A 23,509-nucleotide genomic window follows, 5' to 3' on the forward strand; every position below is an offset into this window, starting at 1 on the left:
TCCAGAGGCTGGAGGCGCTATCAGGAGACAGCCCAGTACACCAGGAGACATGGAGGAGGCCGTAGGAGGGCAACACCCCAGCAGCAGGGCCGCTACCTCCGCCTTTGTGCAAGGAGGAACAGGAGGAGCACTGCCAGAGCCCTGCAAAATGACCTCCAGCAGGCCACAAATGTGCATGTGTCTGCACAAACGGTTAGAAACCAACTCCATGAGGATGGTATGAGGGCCCGACGTCCACAGATGGGGGTTGTGCTCACAGTCCAACACCGTGCAGGATGCTTGGCATTTGCCAGAGAACACCAGGATTGGCAAATTCCCCACTGGTGCCCTGTGCTCTTCACAGATGAAAGTAGGTTCACACTGAGCACATGTGACAGACATGACAGAGTCTGGAGACGCCGTGGAGAGCAATCTGCTGCCTGCAACATCCTTCAGCATGACCGGTTTGGCAGTGGGTCAGTAATGGTGTGGGGTGGCATTTCTTTGGAGGGCCGCACAGCCCTTCATGTGCTCGCCGGAGGTAGCCTGTCTGCCATTAGGTACCGAGATGAGATCCTCAGACCCCTTGTGAGACCATATGCTGGTGTGGTTGGCCCTGGGTTCCTCCTAATGCAGGACAATGCTAGACCTCATGTGGCCGGAGTGTGTCAGCAGTTCCTGCAAGATGAAGGCACTGAAGCTATGGACTGGCCCGTCCGTTCCCAAGACCTGAATCTGATTGAGCACATCTGGGACATCATGTCTCACTCCATCCACCAACGCCACGTTGCACCACAGACTGTCCAGGAGTTGGCGGATGCTTTAGTCCAGGTCTGGGAGGAGATCCCTCAGGAGACCATCCGGCACCTCATCAGGAGCATGCCCAGGCGTTGTAGGGAGGTCATACAGACACGTGGAGGCCACACACAATACTGAGCCTCATTTTGACTTGTTTTAAGGACATTACATCAAAGTTGGATCAGCCTGTCGTGTGTTTTTCCACTTTAATTTTGTGTGTGACTCCAAATCCAGGCCTCCATTGGTTAATACATTTGATTTCCATTGATGATTTTTGTGTGATTTTGTTGTCAGCACATTCAACTTTGTACAGAACAAAGTATTCAATGAGAATATTTCATTCATTCAGATCTAGGACATGTTATTTAAGTGTTCCCTTTATTTGAGCAGTGTATATTGAGGGACAATGGACAGCATATTACCTTGATGATAATTTGCCATGAGTTAAATTTCATGTCTGTTTGCAGCACAGGAATCATTTTAGGTGTCTCCCCAGTACAATAATAGTGATAAATAAAATGAGGAATACAATTTGTGGACAATATTGAAATTATTGATGATTATTTGTCATAATTGTAAGCCAATTCAGAAAAAAAGGAGTGTCACTGCACTTTAAATAAATTTACATTTTAAATAAAACAAGAAACTTTTTTTCACACAGTAATTTTAAAAAAGCATTTTTCCCCTTCTGATGTCATCTTTGGATTAAAGCAAGGTTGTTAGTCACCATCATGCCTACCTCTGACTCTGCTACTTCACAGACTCTCATGCTCCTAAACTCCAACTCCCAGAATTCAGAGTAGGATCACATGACTCAGAACTCTCAGGTACCAGCCTATCCCAGATCAGCTTCACCTGATTGTCGATTTTCCTCACCTGTGCCTAGGGCTAAATATATTGTCTGTTTGCTCCTACTTTTTTGTGAAGTAGTGCCAAAGTACTGAGTGTTTTCTGCCTGTCTTGTCTTGTTCTTGACTTGAGTTATTTGTGTTTTGACCTTTTTCTGGATGTTCCTTTTGGCTCTCTCTTGGTTTTGAGCTTGGCCTGTTAATCACTGTGAATTTGGATCTCTTGGATAACTTTTTTCATTAAAACCTCAAAACTGTTTTTTTTTTTTTACCTGTGAGCAACTGATTTGTTCTTACTCGTTGCAGTCACATTATTATATGTTATTATATATTATATGCTAAATATGAACAAATGTAGACTCAAATAAATATGCCACTACTGTATGCAGCAAAGCCTTTTTGCCAGAAATCCAAGCCTGTCATGATATGATTTAATGTATCACAGTCAATAAAAACTGATACCCATCATTAAACAATTAAACCAAAAAAAACCTGATAGAAAGATACTTAACTGTGAAGCTGCCCTCTCCATCACACATTAGCAACACTGTACTGGGAAACTGATGTATTTAAGGCATATCAATGCACCTATTCACATATTTCCCTCAACTCAGTGAGAGTAAAATGTTAATCACTCTCCTCAAAATGAGTATTCAAATACCTAATAAACAGGTTTGCCCAATAAAACTGAACAGCTGCTTTCTTTAGTGACTACAGATATTACATGGCAAAAACCTGGAACTGAAATATCAGCACTTGTCTATTAACCACTTTTAACAATCCACTTCAGAGCATATTCCACAGTGTTTAACAAAAATGTAAATGGCTATGATTAGAGTCTCAAATGTCAAAGAAAGTTTATAGACAGAAGCAATATGTAAAAGTATTTTTTTTATTTCTAAACTTTATTATTTCATTTCTCTGCCTTCTGCGCAATGACCGCTGGGATAGGCTCCAGCACCCTCGACACCTCCCCCCACCCCCCACACCCCCCTGATTGGATAACTCAGGGTAATGTTTAGTAGTGTTTGTTTCTCACTGTCTCTTGAGCTGTTCCATGGACTTGTTCTCCTCCTCTAGTCGAGCTCTCACTGCCTTCACTATGGAAGCCTGGAACAGTTCTGCTCCTCTGAGAGACATAGAAAAAGAGAAAAAGAAAGAACAACAGAGCAAGATATAAGATACACTGGGTATAATGCTAGTTTTACAGCATTATGATGACACATTAAAGAATTATAAAAAGGGAAAAGGCAAGTTAAAGAAATGCCCTGAAGAGTATATAAAAGTTTGTGTTTCTTTTATATATGTGTGTATTTGGATGCAGTTTACCTAGAAGCCAGTATCTGTCCAGCGCGGATATCAGCCACCACATGCAAAAAGTAGTAGCTCATGAAGACGCGTCGCTGCAGAAGCAGGAAGCTGAAACAAATGCTGTCCCAGATGATCCCTGCCTCATCCCGGGGCAAGTCACACTCAGCTTTGAAGCCTGGAAAAACACACCAGGTGACATTTTACAGAAAAAACAGTAGCGTCATAGTTTGGAAAATCTTTGCTGTAGTTCAGCAAAAACCAGAAAATGTTGATTGTAGTACAAATAGCATTAGGCAAATAATGCCAGTTTCCAGATGCCTAATGAAAATAAAAAGCAGTGATTAAAAATGCTGTTTGTTTTCTTTGTTGTCTTGTGCCACTCAGTAAAGATGCTTTCAAACAATTTGAGCAGCAACCGAACAAAAGAAAACACTGTCCATGTGGAACATTTCATTCACAACGTTTCTATGAGGGATAATCATAAGTACATAATCAGTCAATAATAAGTGTATTTTCTGCATTAATTTGTAGGTTTTTTACATTGAGTATGTAACATCCCTTAACACTGTGGGTTTATTACTTATTATTCAGTAACTACAGCGACTTCAGTGCAAATTAATTGAGCTATTTTTAGGGTATAGAAGTGTACAATAAAACTCTGGGCCCATTGGTGGGCCCATGGCATAATCAATATCATCAGTATTTTATTAACAATAACAAGAAAAACAGAAAATACAAATGAGAACATTGATAACTGTGTACACAGAAATACTTTAACTAAAGTGGATGTACTTATTTTTTATCTGCACAATGATACAAACAAATGCAACTATATTTAAAGACTTCCGCTTTACATTACTGCTATAGTAAATAATTATCTCCCTAAAAATACGAAATCACAGAACCAGTTTCCCAAATCAGACAGCTCGGGTAGTCAAACAGGTCTGGAAAATCTGAACTCATTTCTACACAACTTTGATGAATAAGGACCATTGAGGCTAAACACTGAGGTTCATACCTGGCAGGTCTTCATATTCTTTGATGGTGCAGGCCAGACTCAGCAATTGTATTAGCCAGCAGAAATTCTTTATCAGTTTGTTGATATAGCCACATGCAAGAATCTGATCAAAACAATGATGAGAAAGTTAGAACTTCACTATAATGTCCAATATTAAATAGGAAATATACACAAAGAATGTCTGTATTTTAACAAGATGTCTTTTTTACATTAAAATTACAGAGATTCAGCACTGCATTATTTGAACTATTTTGTGTCTCACAGAAAATACGTTCTTCATTGTGATAACAAAGACATTGTAGGCTATCAGGAAGTCCCAGTAGTGCAGGATCTTTTTGATTGGTTTAAGCAGCAGCTCTCCCCCAAAGAGCAAGAAGTAGAAGCAGGCCACCAAGTAGCCCATACAGAAGATACTGATGCGTGTGGTGCCCGTGATGAAGATGATGGTGAGGACAAACCAGAACAGGTAGCTGAACACGATCACCTTGAACATGTCCAGATATGACCTGAAACACACCCATACCAAATTAAACGTGTGTACTGAATCTCAAACAACTGCTGACACAGAGTAACAAGTCACTGAATTGTTTTACTGCTTTCATTTACAATATAACATATAAGCTTTAAGTAACTATCAAGCCTAGACATAATCAAGTTGACAATAATTATTTAAATAATGTAATAATTACATCATCTAGTAAAATGCTTAACCATCTAGTAAAAGTAACTGGAAATACATTTAATTTACATTCTGTATAGACATGTTGATGCCTGTCTTTTTCCATTAAAAATCAACACTGCATATGGACCAGAAGTATAAATGTAGCTTATTCAAAGCACAAAAGTCATTTAAAGGACCATAAAAAAATGGTAAAAAATAATGTTGTAAAGCAACTATCTGTCTTTTTATGTCTTATTTGTACATGAGTGTCACATTGACTACAAGGTCGATACCTGGAGCACTTTCCATGTATGTACATAAAGGAGGTGAGTGCTTGCTATCCGGCCTCTAAAAGCTAGTATGTATGGATTTTTATCAGCTGAGTCAACAAAATTATTTTGTGAGTGCCAAAAACAAACAAACAGGAACACAGTCCAGTCCTTTTGATTGTTACTCTGATTAAACAAATCAGTAAAAAGTCCTTAACAATCTGAATCCCATTCTGAATGTGTGGACACAATCACAATAAACAGAAAGATCACAGGAAATTGCAATTACACATGCTGATTCAATTTCCAACTACTCTGGAGCAGGTTTTAATGAGTTAAAGTGGACAAAGTCTCTGAATGTAGCACCAACGATACATAAGATAAAACAGTATCACAGGCTTTGATGAAAAACTAAGTTGTTATGAGATTCGTGTTGCTGATGACTCAGGGTAAACAGATATCTCTCTCTCACCAAGCTCAACTGCCTCATGGAAAGAAAACAAGCCTCTTTGTACTTAAAAGCAGTTTATTGAGTTAAGGCCAAAATTGCAAGCGAGTGAGACAGCGATGGCGAGTTATACGTAACACTATCTGTAATCGGATCCATAAAAGAGCTTTGGAATGAGAACAGATGAAGGGCAACTATGAGTGGTTTTAAGTTTGTCAACAGAAAGCAATTAATAAAAACAGCCCTCTGCTGTAAACATTAACAAAGCAGCTCAAGGGACAGTGTTTACAGTCCCAACAACCATAACAGGGTCCTGCAAAGTGAGGTAATATTCACATATTTTGTGAACTCCAAATTATGTCCACTTTACAGTTTTACTGTTAACCTGGATATGTTGTCATGCACTGAAAAAACAGTGTTTTGCATTAACTCAAATGTCAGTACTAAAATAATTAGTGTTCTGGTTGTCATGACGGTAAACACTCTATCCTTTTAGTTACTTTGTTAATGTGTACAGCAGAGAGCTCTTTTTATTAATCGCCGTCTTTTGACAAACTTAAAACCACTTCATCTTTTCTCATTCCAAAGCTCTTTTATGGATTTGATTACAGATACAAAAAACTCAAGGGACTCTCAGCCTGACACGCACTGTCAGGATATTAATGACATCAGTGCACACTCTCATGCAAACACATAGTACAATAAAATGTTACATATATAATTTCTTTTCTAATATTTGGTCACCTATCTTCTTGCCTTAATAACAGCACCAAACCTGCCAGGTAAGGATAAAACTTTAGCCCCCTCTTCCATAAACTGGGTGCACATTTCAGCCTGAATTTGTGTCTATTTAAGAATTTTACTTGCTATTCCAAACTGAACATTGCAATTGAGGTGATTTTTTTGGTCAGTTAAATTGTCTCAGTGTCCCATCATGTCTGCTGAACGGATCACACAGAGACACCATACAGCTGACATCCTGGAATGTGGGAATGTCTATTCAGGTATGAAACACAAGGTTAGTGGGCTAAAATGTACCAAAATGTATCTCAAGAGACTTGAATGGTCTCTGCCTTTGGGGCAATTGGATGTTTTACCAAATACAGATGACCGAGTCTTTGCTAGGGGAGCCTATTTTTTTAATGTAATGCAGATCTCTCTCTCTTTCTCTTTTACATCTCATGGAATTCCTTTCATTTACCTTCTCTCATTTTTAAATTTTGTATTGCATTATAAGATATGATCATACTGTAAAACTAATACATTACTGTATATGCCTCATTCTCTGAATGTGTGTGGGCTTGCACCTGCAGTGTATAAAGTCTGGCACAGGGTTGTGCACACTGAAAGAGGCAGCATCTAGATCTCGGCAGATCTCCACATTGTCTCCTGCCAACAAACGCACTGCTGCCTTGTTCTCCTCATCAAACACCTGTCGCTGCAGAGAGGCACTCAGCAGCAACATGAAGTCATCTATAGCAGAAAAAGAGAAAGAGGGGGGTGGAGGTTTATATGGGGAGAGGCATGGGGTTGGGGAGAGATAACAATGTGATTTTTTTTTTTTTAATTTTCAGTTACCTACATTTTATCAGCTGATTTAAATGACTGTATTGTTTTTGAGTCAACAATTGGGTCAGTAGCTGTAAAATGTCTGTAATAATAATGACATGGACAAACTGACATAATATAGCTAATACTACATGTAACTAATATTCATAATAACTAATATACTGTGATAGGTGACTGTAATGACTCACAGAGGAGAAACTTAGAATTTGGTTTGGTGTGGAAATCAGGCAGATAGAGCCACTTAATGACGTTAGAACATGTTGAGTTTGGAAATCTCCAAGGGTAATCTGTGTAAATACAAACAAGTCAGTTATCCAAACTGAATTAACCTCAGATAAGCTATAAATATGCATTTAATATGTGAATAATAAAGCTAAGCTGAATATGTACAACCCCATTTCCAAAAAAGATGGGATGTGCAAAATGTAAACAAAACTCAATGATGTGCAAATCAATTAAACTCATATTTGAAAATAATACAAAGACAACACATGTAATGCTAAAACTAAGAAATTGTAAGGTTTATTAAAAAATACACTATACTGCCCTAAAGTATTCGCTCGTCTGCCTTCACACACATATGAACATGAATGAAATCCCATTCTTAATCTATAGGGTTTAATAAGATGATGGCCCACCCTTTGCAGCTATTACAGCTTCAACTCTTCTGGGAATGCTTTCCACAAAGGTTAGGAGTGTGTTTATGGCAATTTGTGACCATTCCTCCACTGCATTCGACACTTTGCATTGCGCTTCATGATGTAATTCTTGGATGCAGCTGCTCAGCCATGGAAACTGATTCCATGAAGCTCTCTATGCTGTTCTTGAGCTAATCTGGAGGCCACATGAAGTTTGGAGGTCTGTAGCGATTGACTGCAGAAAGCTGGCGACCTCTGTGTTCACTGTCATTTTAGGTGGCCTACCACTGAGTTGCTGTCGTTCCCAATCGCTTCCACTTCGTTATAATGCCACTGACAGTTGACTGTGAAATATTTTGTAGTTAGGAAATTTCATTTTGATTCGGCAGACCACGGAACACTTTTCCACAGTGCCTTAGTCTATCTCAGGCCCAGAGAAAGGGAAAGGGAAAGAGAAAGTGGCAGCATTTCTGGATCCTGTTAATATATAAATTCTTCTTCACATAGTAGAGTTTTAAATTGTATTTAAGGATGCAATGATGAACTGTGTTCACTGTGTGGTTTTTAGAAGAAGGTTTTTTTTCTGAGCCCATTGCAGTGTAGAATCAAGTCTGTTTTTAATGCAGTGCCACATGAGGTCAAAGATCTTGGGTAGCCAGTACTGGTTTTCAGCCTTGTTCCTTTTAATTAGATTATGTACTATAGATGATGAAATCCCCAAGTTCTTTGCTATTTTATGTTGAGAAATGTTATTCTTGAATTACTGCATTATTTGCCCACACAGTCTTTCACAGAGTGACAAACCCTCCTCATCTTAACATCTGAAAGACTCAGCCTCTCTGGGATGCTCTTTTTCTACCCAGTGATGTTACTGACCAGATGTAAATTAACCATCAGGTTTTTTTTTTTTTTTTTTTTTTTTTATAAAACAGTATACAACTTTACCAGTCTTTTGTTGCCCCCATCCCAACTTTTTGGAAACGTGTTGCTGGCATCAAATTCAAAATGGGCACACTTTTTTGAAAAAACAATAAAATTTCTCATTTTCAACATTTGATATGTTGTCTTTGTACTATTTTCAAATAAATATTGGGTTTAAATGATTTGCACATCATTGCATTTTGTTTTCATTTACATTTTACACAGCATTCTAAGTTTTTTGGAAACGGGGTTATACTTTTAAAATCTAATGTTTCCTTTAATGTTTCACACAGAAAAGCATTATTCTTCTGAAAAATTAAAACACAAATTAACTGCACAGGCTCACACTAATGCTCACCTTTACAAGCTGCTGGTGGGATGCCTATACACACAAAATACTGGAAGGTGATCATGCAGGCCAGGAAGCAGCAATATTTGGGCCACATCTCAGCAATGGCCTTCCTCCTGCGCCGGAACATCACCACTGCCAGTGCTATGGCATGCAGCATGGAGTAGAAGTCCATCCGCTGGCCAATCACATTCACTGCTAGCAGGAAACACACCTGAGACAGGAACCATTTGTAAATGTCAGCAGCCCTTTACACTGCATGAAGATTTGGAATAGAACAGAAATGGTCCAAAATAAAATCTGGTTACATGAACGTGTATTAAAGCTAAAATAAATTTTCCTTGCTTTTCATTTTGGAGATAAGTTTTATTATAAAGCAACACATGATTTGACATACCTCTACCCCAAACTTGTAGAAGGAGTAGTTGATGAAGTATTTGATGCAGTTGACAATACCATTGTCAAGGTGTTGGCGAGTAATATCATGAAAAATCGTTCTAGAATGGGGAGGAGAGAGTTTGTTGTGTAGCCGAAAATACTCCTGATGTCTGTAGATGGTCACTTCAAAAGCCAAAATGGCCAGTATTAGCAAGTTATTCTGGAAGACAGGACAGACAAGGACTGGTAAAACAGTATGAGCAATGATTTCCCATTCGATGTCTTTAGTATAAATACTACTGTAAACAACTCTAAAAAGAGATATAGGAAGGTTTTCTTTTGTGTAAAAATATCAGCTGTTCCAAAATCAAGCAATGTTTTGATAAGAGTGTATATCTGAATAATAAACATTTGTTTTGATTTATGGAAATAGATTGCCTTGATTCATTTAGATTGTCTTCACTTCTAAGCCCTCTACCAATAGTGTAGACAAAATAAATGATGCCAACACATCTCAAGACAAGTATTTTCATAAATCATTAAAGAACAGGTTTTAGAATATAAGCCTTTTCCTCACCCTCAGATTTATCAAGAGATGTTCGAACTTCTTCAGTCCAACCCAGTTTGCAGGGTCCACTGGCTCAATGTACAGTAGAGACGTATTCATGTAATATATTTCGCGCTGAGAGTAGTTTGCAGGCTGATGGGAAATAAGTAAACAAATTCATGAATTTAGTACATGGATTCAAATAACGGACTGGATTTTAGTTTGTAGAATTAATCTGCTATTACGTGTTTTGAATTAAACCATCAAAAACACCTTTGTTGCATAAAGCAACATAAATATATCTACAGGTCTGTTCAAATCTCTAAACATCAGGCACACACCATTGTGCACTTTCTGGAATATGTTTCTGGTCTTATGGTCTGTAGCTGGTACAACATTTTGCAGATGATGATGACACAGGTCCACACGGTGCAGATACTGGAGGCCAAAGGGCGTAACTGACGGTAGGGCAGAGCGAAGGCCCACGAGGCCAGAAACACGTAATTCAGCAGAGACACCTGCAAACACCACAGAATTAGGGCAGGGCTGGGTAGTAATGGAATACACATAGCGGTGTCATGTAATCAGGATACAAAAAAAAGGTAACTTTTTTCTTTTGAAGGTTACAGGAGTGAATTAATATGGAGTTGTCCCCCTTTGTGACTGTAACAGCCTCCATTCCTCAGTAATGGTTTATCACACAATTATGGAGTGTGTCTGTGGGAATTTGTGGCCATTCAAAAGGCATTCGTAATGTCAGGCACTTATGTTGGACAATAAGGCCTGGCTTGCAATCAGCATTTAAATTAATCTTAAATATGTTCATTAGAGGCAAAGTCTGGGCCCTGTGCAGGCCACTGGAGTTGCTCTTCACCAAACTCATGAAGCACCAGCAGACGCATGTTTCTTGTGCTGATGTTGCTTCCTGAGGCATGTTGTAGTTAGTAATGTAACAGCTGTTTTTATGTGCTACGCACTTCAGCACTTTGCAGCCATGCTCTGTGAGTTTAAGTGGACTAGCTCTTTGTGGCTGAGCTAATGTTGCTCCTTGACGTATCCACTTCACAAAAACAGGACTTACAGTTGATAGTTGGTGCAGATCTAGCAGAACCAAAGTACATCTTATACAAAAAAAGGTAACTTTTTTCTTTTACAGTTACAGGAGTGCGCTTGTTAGCAATAGGTGTGGCTGGAACACCTGAAATAATTATGAGGTGTCTACATGCTTTTTGCCACACGGTGTAGGAAATCCTAGTTCATCTGAATGCAGTTTAAAGGGTAAAGTAATGTAAAGCGCAATATACAATATTCTAATATAGACATTTAGATTCCAAAATATGCATTCTTTCCTTGAATACCCGATTAACATCACCAAAATGTTTGACATTTTCACCTGGAAGCGACTGGAGGAAAATTTCATACAGTAATACAGGCGATTAAAATACACCAAAGTTTTCGATTTGTATGTTTCAAAATAGTCCTAGAACTGAAATGGTATAAAAATTAATTACTGATTTGAACGTTCTCAAATTAATGTATCACACACTACCCTACAAGCAAGCATCAGTTAATTATTTGTTATTAATACGTCAGAATGAATCAGCCAGCCATTACCTCTGTAACAGACACAAGAATGATGTACGAAGACACAATCTTGATGATGTGGATCTCCAGAAGCCACCATATGAAAAGCTGCAGTTTGTGGAAGTACTCCAGGAATTTCAAAAACAACACAGTCAGACGATCCACCACCAAGTGCCACTTGCTCTTCAGATCTAAACACAAGCAATTAGCTTAGGGTTATTGGCAACTGATTAGCATCATCGTAGTTGATGACTGTAATCAGTTTCACACAGATCTGTGTGGAACACTCTTAAAAAGAAAACCTTTAAAATGAAAAATCCTGCTGAATGATCCTCAGGTTTGTTTACGATACAAAGGAACTATGCCAACTTAGAATCAATTCTGGAAGCTTCAGTACAAGCTGTGGCAGTACACAGTGATAAAATAACTCATAAAACTTGTAAAGTGCACATAAACTACCTAGAACAGCCTGCAGTGCTCCTCTCACTGAATTGTTTATTACTTTCCTTACCACCTTCTGTGGTCAGCATAACAAACGCTGTTCTTGCTTTGTATGGTTCATAACATACACTATAGAACTGAATCAGAGGAATGAACAGAGCTTTTAATGAAAACAAAATAGACACTATGCAATTATACCTGCGGGGGAGTGCTATACTGCAGTGGCTAACCATGACTATTAGTCTTTGTATGCTGTAACATTAATATTACCTTTCACTGGAACTAAGGGGCCTCGGTCCCACCCATTAGAAATCAAATGTATTTGGCCGATTCCTCTGTCAGTTTCCAATTATGTTAATTAGGCCTTAAGACCAGCTCCTGAAAGAGATCACTTGGCAGCAGTACAATTGGACGCTTCAAGACTTTAACCCCTTCCAACCACGGGGCAGTCGTGGGCTGGAGGTTAGGGAACCAGCCTTGTGACTGGAAGGTCGCCAGTTCTATCCCCTGAGCCGACAGTACATGACTGAAGTGCCTTTGAGCAAGACACCTAACCCCCAACTGCTCCCCAGGCGGCATGGATAGGGCTTCCCACCGCTCTGGGCAAGTGTGCTCACTGCCCCCTAGTGCGTGTGTTCACTAGTGTTCACTAGTATGTTGGTGTTTCACTGCACAGATGGATTAAATGCGGAGGTCTAATTCCTCTGTGTGCAAAACACAGTTGGCTAATGGTGCTGAATTCAATTCAAATTTAATTCACCCTTTCCAACCAAAACTGAAACTCCAACTCAAAAATGAAACAAGAGTATTACTACAACAGTTGCAGAATTTATATACAACACGCATTATTAAATAAACTTGAATAAATGATTAAATGATTATTTCACAGAAATCAGAACTCATTAGAAGTTCCTGAGGGTTCCCTACTGCTGTAACATGACACATTCCACAAAGGCAAATCTGTATGCAGGTATTGCTGCTTAACAGTATCGTTCAGTTCACTGATGCTGTACTGAAGGACAGTATCTTAAAGTAAAAGTAAAGCTTGCATAAAATCTGTTCAAGTCCTAGGTCTAGTCCTGTGACATACAGCTCTCAGCCCTTCAGCACAGTTAGAACAGTGGGTGAATACCTGAGCTTTGTTCTGATGGGATTTCTGGATCTGTAGCCATGCTGCACTGTTGACTCCCGTCATGGCTGGATAGGTGAACCGACCCCTCCTCCTTTTTCTCCTCCACTATGGCCTCTACCACTAGCACCTCTTTCTCTCTCTCCTCTTTCAGTAAGGGCTCAGGGGAGGAGCTCATCATGGTGAGGTCTGCCAAGCTCCCATCCGGATGGGCAAGTCTGTACATCAAAATTTTTTTATTTTTTTATTTATTATTATTAAAGAATGGGCAGACATAGTTGTCTATTTATAAGAGCACTAACAGTTCATGTTGTCTTCTGTTATAAATCACAGATCATTCATTTATTTATTTAGCATTGACAATAATTCCATAATCTGACTTTGAATATTGAAAAAAATAATAAAAAGATGGATTTATAGGTTAGTGCCTTTATAAATATCAAACAGCTGGATTTGGGTTCTTTTGTACAAGCAGGGTTTGGGTCATGGATGCTGTGAGTCCAGAGTCTTCATAGCACAGCGGGGAAATATTGGTGGTTAAAAGCATTTCAAAACAAAACAAATGCTCATTTCTGTGCCACAGGTTGTCAGTCATAGGTCAAATGTACTGGGTAGAAAGTAAAGAAACTGCAGCAATCTCCGTCAGAATTACGGGCATGGTCAACGATGCTCAAAATATCAATGAAGAGCTAAAGTAGAGCAAAAAACAGCAACAGTGCCATAAGTGCTGTCTCCTCAAGTGATAGAGGGTCAGGTGGTTGAATGCTTGCATGGCATGGCTGCATGGCAGTGTAAGTTTTTTCTGCACTGCCTCAAATTCACTTACTTGCTCTGAGGAGGGGGGATTCTTTGCTTGATGCTGTTACAAAGGCAATAATTTATAGTAGGAACATATAAACATAGAAAATCAGAACAACAACAGAGGAAAAGATCAGGATTCAAATTAGGGCTGTCACAATTAATCAGTGAAATTAAAAAACTCTAACATAAATTCACCAATTAAAATGCACCTTCTTGATGAATCGGCAATGATTAGTTGAAAGGGTTTGTTGATGATGCCTATTGTAAATTCATCTATTGACTGTCTTATAGTAAGTATACATTAACATACAATTTTTTAAATGATTTTTTCATATAGTAGATTTTTTTCTTGTGTATGCTATGCATAGTGTGTTACTGTTCAAAAAGTCAATAATATTAAGTACATTTTTAATCAATCATCTGAATATAGCTCATTTACTAATATAATCGACAGTGACAGTCTTAATTCAAATATGAAACCACAAGGTTATACAGTAGAATAATTCTGCAGAACAATAAGACATCATCAGAGATTATCAATGGGGGAAAAGGGATTGGGACCATGGAAATAAATGTATACATTCTTTACATGCTGAGGAAAGGAAAGGATTTTGAATGCAGTGGAGAATGAGAAGGAGAAGGCTATAGAGAGAGATCACTGTGGGTCAGGATCAAAGGTCTCTTTACTGTGCCAGGGACTGAAAAACAGGATCATTCATAAACAAATAGATGAAAACATTACTTAACTGCTGCATTCATTTCCAACAAACAAATCATTCACAAACTCTTATTCGGTAGAGAAACAGGAGCAAACATTTTTGAATAGTTGTACAAACTAGCAAGTGAAAGTGGGGGAAAAAAAGGTTTAAAGGAAAAGAGAGGGAGGGAAATTCACACATTTGCAGTGCGGAAGGTCCATGGATGCTGTAGGACAAGAGCAGTCACCCACCTATCCATAATCAGACAGATACGAGCACTGACTTTGGCATGGCTGTGGAACCAGTGCCATGAAAGATGGCAAGGAGAGATGAGAGCAGAGGATTGGTTAAGATGGGTCCAGGACATACATGAGAAAAGGTCACTATTTGGATAAGAAACTCTTAAAATATAAAACCCTGAATACACAGAATAGTGACCTTGTGCTACAGAATTGATTCTAACTGATATAATAGGACAAATAAGAGCTGATATTCTGACTCCACCCTCTGTGCTACATTATTTATATTATGACTATGAGTGGCTGTAGTTTATATTAGTTTAGAAAACTGAAAGCTAGCAGTCATTCTTGAAAATGATTATCAGTCAGTAAAGCACCGTTTAACTAGAACTACTGGAGTCTGTTTAAAGTTTGACCATGTGAAATTATATTGTGTTTAGTTGAATTGCAATGAAATAGGATAAGTTATCAGAGTTTTTAGCCCCTTTAGTTTGGATCTAAAGACAGATTTCCAAATACACCAGCAGATAAAAGCAAAGAAATAAAAAGCATGATGTTCTTAGGAACACAAAGAAAGTGAAAACGGATTTATTCAGGATCTCTTTAAAACTGCCTGTCTAAAAACTCCCCATAGTACTGTTGTAGGCCTCCTGACTATGAAGTTCTAACAAGACCAGTGCACTTATCAACAACAAACAAATCTGTTGTGGAGTAGCTCCTCACCTATAGATGGCACTGTCCTGTTTGGCAGCCACAGCTTTGAGGTCGGTGAGCTCAAGAAAGTGCTCATGGAAGTAATGCAGGTGAAGAATGCATACTAAAAGGAAAGAAGTAGGGATGAAGATCCGGGTAAACAGTTCACCTAAGGAAAACCTCTCCAAGCCCAGATCATTCAGTCTGCAGAAGAGAAAGAAGATAACATTTATTATCTTTTCCCTGTATTTAGTACCCTTTAATTTCAAGTACAGCAGTAGCAACCACATTTTTGTGGTATTAGGTTTCGACTTTTCTACAATCCTCTGTGAGGATTGTATGGATGCAGCATTTAATATTCACAAGATGACGATGTTACACTACAGCGGTTGGCGACTAAGGCTTTTTCTTGCTAAAACAATCACCGTTTTCAATGGCACCAACAATTAGCCTCATAGAATGACTGCAGCTATAAATATTGATATCAATATCAACATTTCATCATTTTTATAGAAAGTGGGTACATATCTTATTAATGCAACTTCTGAATGTTGTCGCATTTATTTGTTATGTAAAGAATGTGATATAACAAAGCTCAAAATATAATATTTGATATTTTCATTTAGCATAAAATGTACCACAAACTACAATTTATAGTGAGAAAGTGAGAAAACACATGAATAGAAATCAAAGTCACTCGGGAGTCACGCTTCATCATTACTCTAATTAAACAAGTCAAAAAGCACTTAGTGATTTAAACTGCACTCTGAAATAAACACAGTGCACCCAACAAGAAAGGAAGCCTCATGCATATTTTATATATAGTGATAGAACTACTGTCTGGCGGTAGATTTAAATGTGCAGCTTTCCTTGTCTTTTTGGTCCCAGTATCAGGCTCAATGGCTGCATGTGGTTATTTAAAGGATGAGAGAAGAAGATTGACCATATGGATGAGTAAATGTGAATAGTCTTGTATTAAATGTTATTGTGTCCTTATACCAACATTACCTACAAAATAATATATACTGACCATATGAAATTCTATTGTGATTAGTTGAATTACAACATAATTTGAACATAGTAAGTTATCAGAATTTTTAGCCCCTTAAAATTGCATCGAATTATTTTCAGCCCGTAAAAGTTTATATACCAAATTGCTGCTGTACTCACTTAGCTACACTTATGCCTGTAATGTTGGACCAGATGGGTATAGAGGCCTCAAACTGGCAGGTGTAGATAAGGATGACTACCAGCATGGTGTACACCACCACCGACATCCAGAAGTACTTCAGGATCCTGCGCCACCACTCGTAATGCACCTGGGGAAGAGAGGGCCAACTTCATATCTAAAGCATGTGATGGTGAACAGTAGGAACCAGTCTAGAGTTTTGAACATTACAGACCTCCATTACATGAGCAATCATATTACAAATGCAAGTACAATCTTGAACTTTTAAGCAGTACCTGATAGAGGGCTACACAGAAGAGCAACAGCATCATGTAGATGATCTTGTACATTACGATGCGTCCCTCGAAGCTGACAAAGAAGAACATGCCGCCACAGATGTAGATCCAGTACTTCACCAGCATGGCCATCACAAGTTTTCCCACAACCTGCATCAAGTCATTCTCCCCGCCATCCTCTTCCTCTGGCTTCTCCACCTCTACAGCACAAAACATTTTTTCTCATTCGTTATATGACAATGCATTTTAAGGGCAATGCATACAATATTTATATAAAACTAATAATTGGTGTATAACACATACATTGATGTATATATGTATACAATAAATACCATAATTTTTTCATCATCATTGTATCATAATAATATACTTCAAATATGTTAAAATGCTTCAAATAATATTTTCAATATTTTCAGTTTAGTAAATAAATAGAAAATTAAGCAACCATATTCTTTGGATGAACATTTTTTTACCACATCAGACATCAACAGATACTACAATCATTTTTAGTACTGATCAACAAATTCTGATTTTGAGTACTAATCAGCAATTTCAGCAAATGTATGCAGAAGGGAGGAGCTTTAAAATGTTTGCCATTTTGGACATTCCGACAAACAACTGACATTAGTGTTTATTTAAGTATTAAGCTTAGTATTTCTCCTTAAGGTAACATGCTTTTATCAAAAAAGTAGAACGTTAATTCAGAATAGTGTTTGATTAGGGACGGTTTATATGTCTGACATGATGTAGGCTACAATGTGAAATATGTGATTTGTCACACATTCTGTTTATTCTTGTAGCTGTACAAAGAATCTCATTCTATGTTCTCAGACAAAAATACAATATTTTGCTGTGTTTGGTCATTTAATGCACTGAGCAGCACAGTACAAAGCAACCTTTGATCATGTATGGAGACCATCTCACCTTTCTTTTCAGAGTCAACTGTAACTTCAGAAAGAGGTGCTTCCTCTTTCAGTCTGTCCTGCCGTTCAGTCAGGGTCTGATGCAACAGCAACCAGAAACTCAGCAGACACAGCACCTACACAGGGTTTACAAAGTACATACACAGACAGAGTCATTTCCCAAAGCAGGTAAGTAAAAGAATACATTAAGAAAAAAAAAAATCACTGGATACTGCCATTTCTACTTCCCGAACAAAAAGAAAGGAAATGGACACCATCTTTAACGGACAACACAATTATACAGAACATACTCAAGAATACATTATTTAATCTTGCACACAACCAACAGGTTAGAACTAACACTACAATGGTGTTCTTCTTAGGATATCCTGCAATGTACCTCTTTTTTTAACTGCTGTGTTTGTGCCCATCACTAAGCAAAAATGTTTAAAAGAAAACTTCACCTTATGCTGGTCAAGTTTTAGGAGAAAAAAAAGGCTGACTTTTCTTTCGTTGGGTTTGGAATGAGTCTTTCTATTTTTACCTTAGAGCCGAGAGCAGTGAAGGGCACATCCATTTTGGGGAAAAGCCCGGGGACCTGCTTTAAGTGCTCAAAGCTCCAGATATACTGCAGCACCAGCAATAGGTTGCCATAGGCCACCATGAAGGGTGAGCTCAGCATGGCATACTTCCTCCTATCTCGCACCATCCATAAGGCGCAGGACCACAATAGGAAAACAAACGTCAACCAGCTCACGTATGTAATGCTCCAAGCCTAAGAGAGAAGAAGAGAGAAAAGAACAGACAATCAAATTTGCACAATTTTCTGCTTTTTTCTAATGTAGTTTGTCTCTTCAGGCAGTAGAACTACAAAACTAATGTAATTAGTAAGTAACGGAAGCCTATTAACAGCAATCAACATTGCGCAAACTGCTTGCCTAAATTATCACACATTTGTCTCAACACAAGTAGCAAAACACACTAACTCAAACTGGCTTATGTGTTTTCTAACACTACGTAACTATGTTCTCTAAAAATCGACAAAGGTATGTTGCATAGCTAAAAACTGATGTTTCCAAGCCTGAATTTTGTCTTTGTCTATGTTTACAGATAGCAGTTTGTCAGGTACGGTCAAAACCACATAAACAAATCTTCTAGACATTACTTAACAACTTGATGGAGTCTGAGGCAGGTGTGTGACTGGCTGATTGATTCATTTGGTGGAACTGAAAAAATTGTATCAACTGGATTTAAACTTCATAGGCAGGATTTTTGAGTTGCTCTCTGCTGGCAGTTTGAAAAGTTAAAATGGCTGGTGTTACGCATCTCTGAGGACGGCATGTGCTAACTTTACCTTTAAAGTTAAGTTACCCTTTCTTAGTCCCACAACAGGGACATTAACCTCCCCCTGATCTGTGCAGTGAAACCCATACTCTCCATTCACACTAGTGAATGCACACACACACTAGGGGCAAGTGAGCACACTTGCCCAGAGCAGTGGGCAGCCCTATCCACAGCACCCAGAGAACTGTTGGAGGACCTTGCTCAAGGGCAATTCAGTCATGTCCTGTCAGCTCAGGGGATTGAACCGGCAACCGTCTAGTCACAAGGCTGGTTCCCCAACCTCCAGCCCACGAGTGCCCAACAAATCAACAATAGCAACAAACAAACAAACAAACAAATAAATAAACAAACAAATAAATAACATGCAACCTAGGCTTGACTTTTCCCAATAAACATTAAGACTTCTGACATACTCACCATCATGGCAATGAGAGCGCAGACATAGCTCTGCTTCATGATGAACCTAAAGACTTTGGCAAAAGCTCCAGGGCTGCTGGACTGCTCACTGTCTTCCGTCTTCTCCTCTTCCTCTTCCTGTGGCACCTCCACTACTTCATATATCTCTCCATCTTTCTGGTCTGTGTTAAATGGTATACGACCACCATTATACATAGTCACAGACTGTTATTAGATGGATAGTTCAACCCACAAATAGCAGTTAACTGCTGGCTCTACCTCTACTGCTAGCTTTATGCACTTCTAATAATTATAACATTTCATCAGTCTGTTTATATGTATGTTTTAATACAGTAATCATAAGGCAACATCCATAAAATGCAAAATATGTGACAAAAAACTCATTGTTTAAAAATAAATATGAAGAATATGAAATTACGACATTAGTCTCACCATCAACAATATTGGTGTGGTCCACTTTATACTTAGGAGTGGAGTAGAGGTCTAAGCTGACTGGTCCATTCTCTGAATTCTGGGTGGAGACATAGCCAAAAGATGTCCCATTGGAGTTCACTATCGCTGCCTGTGAGGTAAGTTGGCAGAAAACATATTTTTTGCTTTACACTTTTATCTTTCATGGTTATCCAAAATAAACAAACCCATCTACTTAATCTGTTTATCCTAATATTAAGCTATATGATAAGTGTATATTCACACCAGACAACTAAAAAGATTCAAAGATCCAGCAGTATTTATCCACACATTGTGAAAAAAGGCACCTCAACGTTTAATAAAAGCAATTATAGGTGTCTAAAACACTGAATTTTTAATATTATAAATGTCTAGTAAAGGCAAAACTATAAACAAATATATCAAATTCTTCCAACAAGCCAAGTGTACACCACACGACTTACACAATCCAACAGACTGCAAAAACAGAGAGCATGTCACACTTAATGTCAGTCTTTTACAGAATTTCTTGTTACTATTGTGAGAGAGTGCACATTAGATGACTAGGCAAACAGATGGTATTACATGCAAGACAAGTACAGTCCCAAATAAGAAAAAAGTTGGGATTGTATGTTAAATTAAATTTTAGCTTGAAAACAGTTATTTGTAAATAATTTTTGACCTGCACTGAAAACAATGTAACAGTACATTATTTGATGTTTTACTTCATGACAATTTTATTTTTTTAATAAACACTTGATTCAATTTTGATTCTTGCAACATATTAAAAAAAAGTTGGGACAGTAAACCCTTTACCTCTTTGTAATGTTGCTATTTAATTTCACAACACTTAAAAGATGTTTAAGACTGAAGATACCTAGCGTTTCAGGTGTAATTTTGTCCCATTCTTCCTGTGAAATGGTTTTAAGGTGTGCAACAGTATAAGGTCTTTGTTGTCACATTTTCCATTTTAAAATGTGCCACACATTCTCTATTGGTTTAACTGGTATTTGACACTATGCAGTGCAGTGACACCATTGACAATGGTGTGTCAAAGAAATCTTGAGCCCATGTGTTTATATCTCTCATAGATGAATGACCATCAGAAAGAACCGTTATCCCGCTCATGCATTTGATGGCAACCTGGCGAACCTCTGATACTAAAGGACTAGGTCTTTCCTGCATGCTGCTGTTGTATCAAATCATGATTATAATCACATGTTGACATCACCGCTTTCAAATCACATCATTATTTAACTATTTTACCTCATTACTAGCCCTAAATTGCCCCATCCCAACTTTTTTGCAATGTGTTACAAGTCTGAAAGGCAGGATTGGAGGAATATTTACAAAATGAAACTGACCAGGCAAAACATGAAATATATTGTGTTTGTACTGCAATGAAATACAAGTCTAACTGTCTATAATTTGGCTTTTCTATATCGTCCCAACTTTTTGTGATTTGGAAGCATAAACAACAGAGTGCAAGAAGCGTAGCAGAAACTCAAAACTTCGGATGGATGAGTGTTTGCGAAATGCCAGTACCATTGACAATTTGTCAGAACAGGTAAATCTGACTTAAAATCGGGGTTAACAATTCTGTAGTGTACACCCACCTTAATGCAACACCACTAAAAATCATGCCACAACAAGTGCACTATGGGCAACGAAATTATATAAGGACAGAATCAATTGTGGCGTAACATCTTTGGGCTTAAATTTGTCGATACGCACAGTTTTCAGAACACTTGGGAAAACCACAAATGTGCTCTAACCTCAGAGGTGCTGTAACCATCCTGAGTGGACAGTAGCTAGAGAGAGAAACAGACATAGAGGGAGATGGAGAGAGAAAAAAAAAGAGTGAGGTGAAGGTATTGACCAGCAGAAGAGGGTCGATGGCATTACTCTGTTCTCTAACATCAATGCAAAGCTTGAACAAAGAGGAGTAGCCTATAGCGATTAGAGACCATCACTGACTCGCTCCTCCCTGAGCCAAAAGCTTTCAGTCCTGCTGAGGACAGCTGAAACCCTGCTGTTGGAATAATACGGCTGCCATCTACTGGCGCATGGCCAAAGGCTACGACTCCTAATATCTATCAAGAGCTACTAAGACACTTTCACCCCCCAGTTTATGTGTTTTGATATTCTCTTTTGAGGCACTTGCCACTTTAAAAAACATGAAATTATTAATGTTCATGAAATTATTAAAATGTCCACCATTTAAAGAGCAACTCTTATGCTGGCTATTTTTGTAAGTAAGAATGTACTGCGTCATGCCAGAGCTTTAAAAAAAACATTATTTACCATTTCAAGTCATTTCAGTGAGAAAAATGAGGACAAACCAGGTCAATGACATTTTTGGTCTGATATCAAATGGAGAAAGGACTCATCCCCAATGACTGCTGTTGCTGATGAAGTACAGTATTAAAATATTATATATTTTATATATGGCTGACTCCAGTGAAACTTTTACATTTATAGAGTTGGTAGAGGCGAAAGATGAAACATTTGTTTGTGAAGCCACCATAAAACCATGCAATTTTAAAACACACACAGTTTTTTCCCCTCAGCATATTTCAGGTGACTTTACTGAGTTGAGACAAACATTTATTAAGTGAGCACTAGCAGCTAAAGCAATTGTATATATATTAAAGCAATATATATATACATATATATATATATATATATATATACATATACATATACATACATACATACACACACACACCTTACCTAAGCTCCAGTTTATCGGTGTCCACAGAAAGAAAAAGCTCCAGTGCTCCAGTCTGGATTTGATATTGTCCAAACCTTACAAACTTCTTAAAGATTTTTGATCACAACAGAATGTTTTTAGTAGATTGTGCGTTTCATCTCAGCCTATGTTATTATTAGAAGCCAACCACTTTTAACCAATTTCACAGTCTCTCAGCAGTGTGCGCTGAAGAATGCCTTAGCTTCTTACACAATCTTCAACAGCAAAAGTTGGTACTGCTAACTAACTTATAGTGGAGGTGTTTGTTTAAATTTTGTCCTTAATGTTTGTACAGAAGGCTAAAATGTATTATTTGATAGCATGACTGGTCTTCTTTACTATTAATCCATTTACAGTGAGCGCACATTACTTACGTTTTTCTCCTCAGTCTTCTGATGTGCCATCCACCACAACTGCCTCCTCCTGTTTGCTGTTTGTGCATCACTGTTTTCATTCACTTCCTCTTCCTCATTCTCCTATAAATAAGGGAATAATGAAACAAAAAAAAGAATTATGCCTAATGAATTCAAATTTAATACTGCCAGTATTTACCTCTGAAAATGTAACTTTACAGAAGGAACAAATGTTCCTAACTCAACGTATGTTGTTTTTTTTTTTTAAAAAGAAAAAACAAAAAACACTTTAAAGTGATGGCACAGTAAAAAGAGCATTTGAAATAGTGCAAAGAAATTAAAAATGAATGAGGTTCCTGAGTTTTTATGACTAATTCTTTATGTCTTAAAAATAAAATAATAATATTGATAAAAATATGACTCACAAAATGTTAAATAAGGTCAATCTCGCTGGATGAAAACAAAATGTTTTATAATTATATAGACATCAACATTAATATTGACTGCTTTCCGGAATGGCTTCCCTGTA

At 37.9% G+C, this 23,509-nt stretch overlaps 1 protein-coding gene across 3 annotated transcripts in view; it reads right to left on the minus strand.

Moving 5' to 3' along the window:
- The window catches only part of LOC108414168 (piezo-type mechanosensitive ion channel component 2), an 86,946-nt gene that overhangs the window by 28,915 nt on the left and 34,522 nt on the right, over positions 1 to 23,509 (minus strand). For 2 of the 3 annotated variants that reach the window (XM_037531148.1, XM_037531150.1), the window contains exons 9-29: positions 23,002 to 23,103; positions 21,651 to 21,686; positions 19,879 to 20,008; positions 19,447 to 19,607; positions 18,230 to 18,460; positions 17,708 to 17,822; positions 16,784 to 16,983; positions 16,490 to 16,638; positions 15,350 to 15,523; positions 12,892 to 13,106; positions 11,349 to 11,509; positions 10,076 to 10,252; positions 9,765 to 9,887; positions 9,207 to 9,407; positions 8,819 to 9,023; positions 7,090 to 7,188; positions 6,640 to 6,805; positions 4,217 to 4,460; positions 3,955 to 4,057; positions 2,955 to 3,111; positions 2,665 to 2,754 (exon numbers count right to left, since the gene is read on the minus strand). In XM_037531148.1, the coding sequence (XP_037387045.1) occupies positions 2,665 to 2,754; positions 2,955 to 3,111; positions 3,955 to 4,057; positions 4,217 to 4,460; positions 6,640 to 6,805; positions 7,090 to 7,188; positions 8,819 to 9,023; positions 9,207 to 9,407; positions 9,765 to 9,887; positions 10,076 to 10,252; positions 11,349 to 11,509; positions 12,892 to 13,106; positions 15,350 to 15,523; positions 16,490 to 16,638; positions 16,784 to 16,983; positions 17,708 to 17,822; positions 18,230 to 18,460; positions 19,447 to 19,607; positions 19,879 to 20,008; positions 21,651 to 21,686; positions 23,002 to 23,103 (3,239 nt within the window). The remainder of the gene's footprint in view (positions 1 to 2,664; positions 2,755 to 2,954; positions 3,112 to 3,954; positions 4,058 to 4,216; positions 4,461 to 6,639; positions 6,806 to 7,089; positions 7,189 to 8,818; positions 9,024 to 9,206; positions 9,408 to 9,764; positions 9,888 to 10,075; positions 10,253 to 11,348; positions 11,510 to 12,891; positions 13,107 to 15,349; positions 15,524 to 16,489; positions 16,639 to 16,783; positions 16,984 to 17,707; positions 17,823 to 18,229; positions 18,461 to 19,446; positions 19,608 to 19,878; positions 20,009 to 21,650; positions 21,687 to 23,001; positions 23,104 to 23,509) is intronic. The other variant, XM_037531149.1, reaches the window with a different exon arrangement.

This window comes from Pygocentrus nattereri, chromosome 19 (assembly GCF_015220715.1).
Source record: "Pygocentrus nattereri isolate fPygNat1 chromosome 19, fPygNat1.pri, whole genome shotgun sequence".
In the NCBI taxonomy this organism is placed as follows: domain Eukaryota; kingdom Metazoa; phylum Chordata; class Actinopteri; order Characiformes; family Serrasalmidae; genus Pygocentrus; species Pygocentrus nattereri.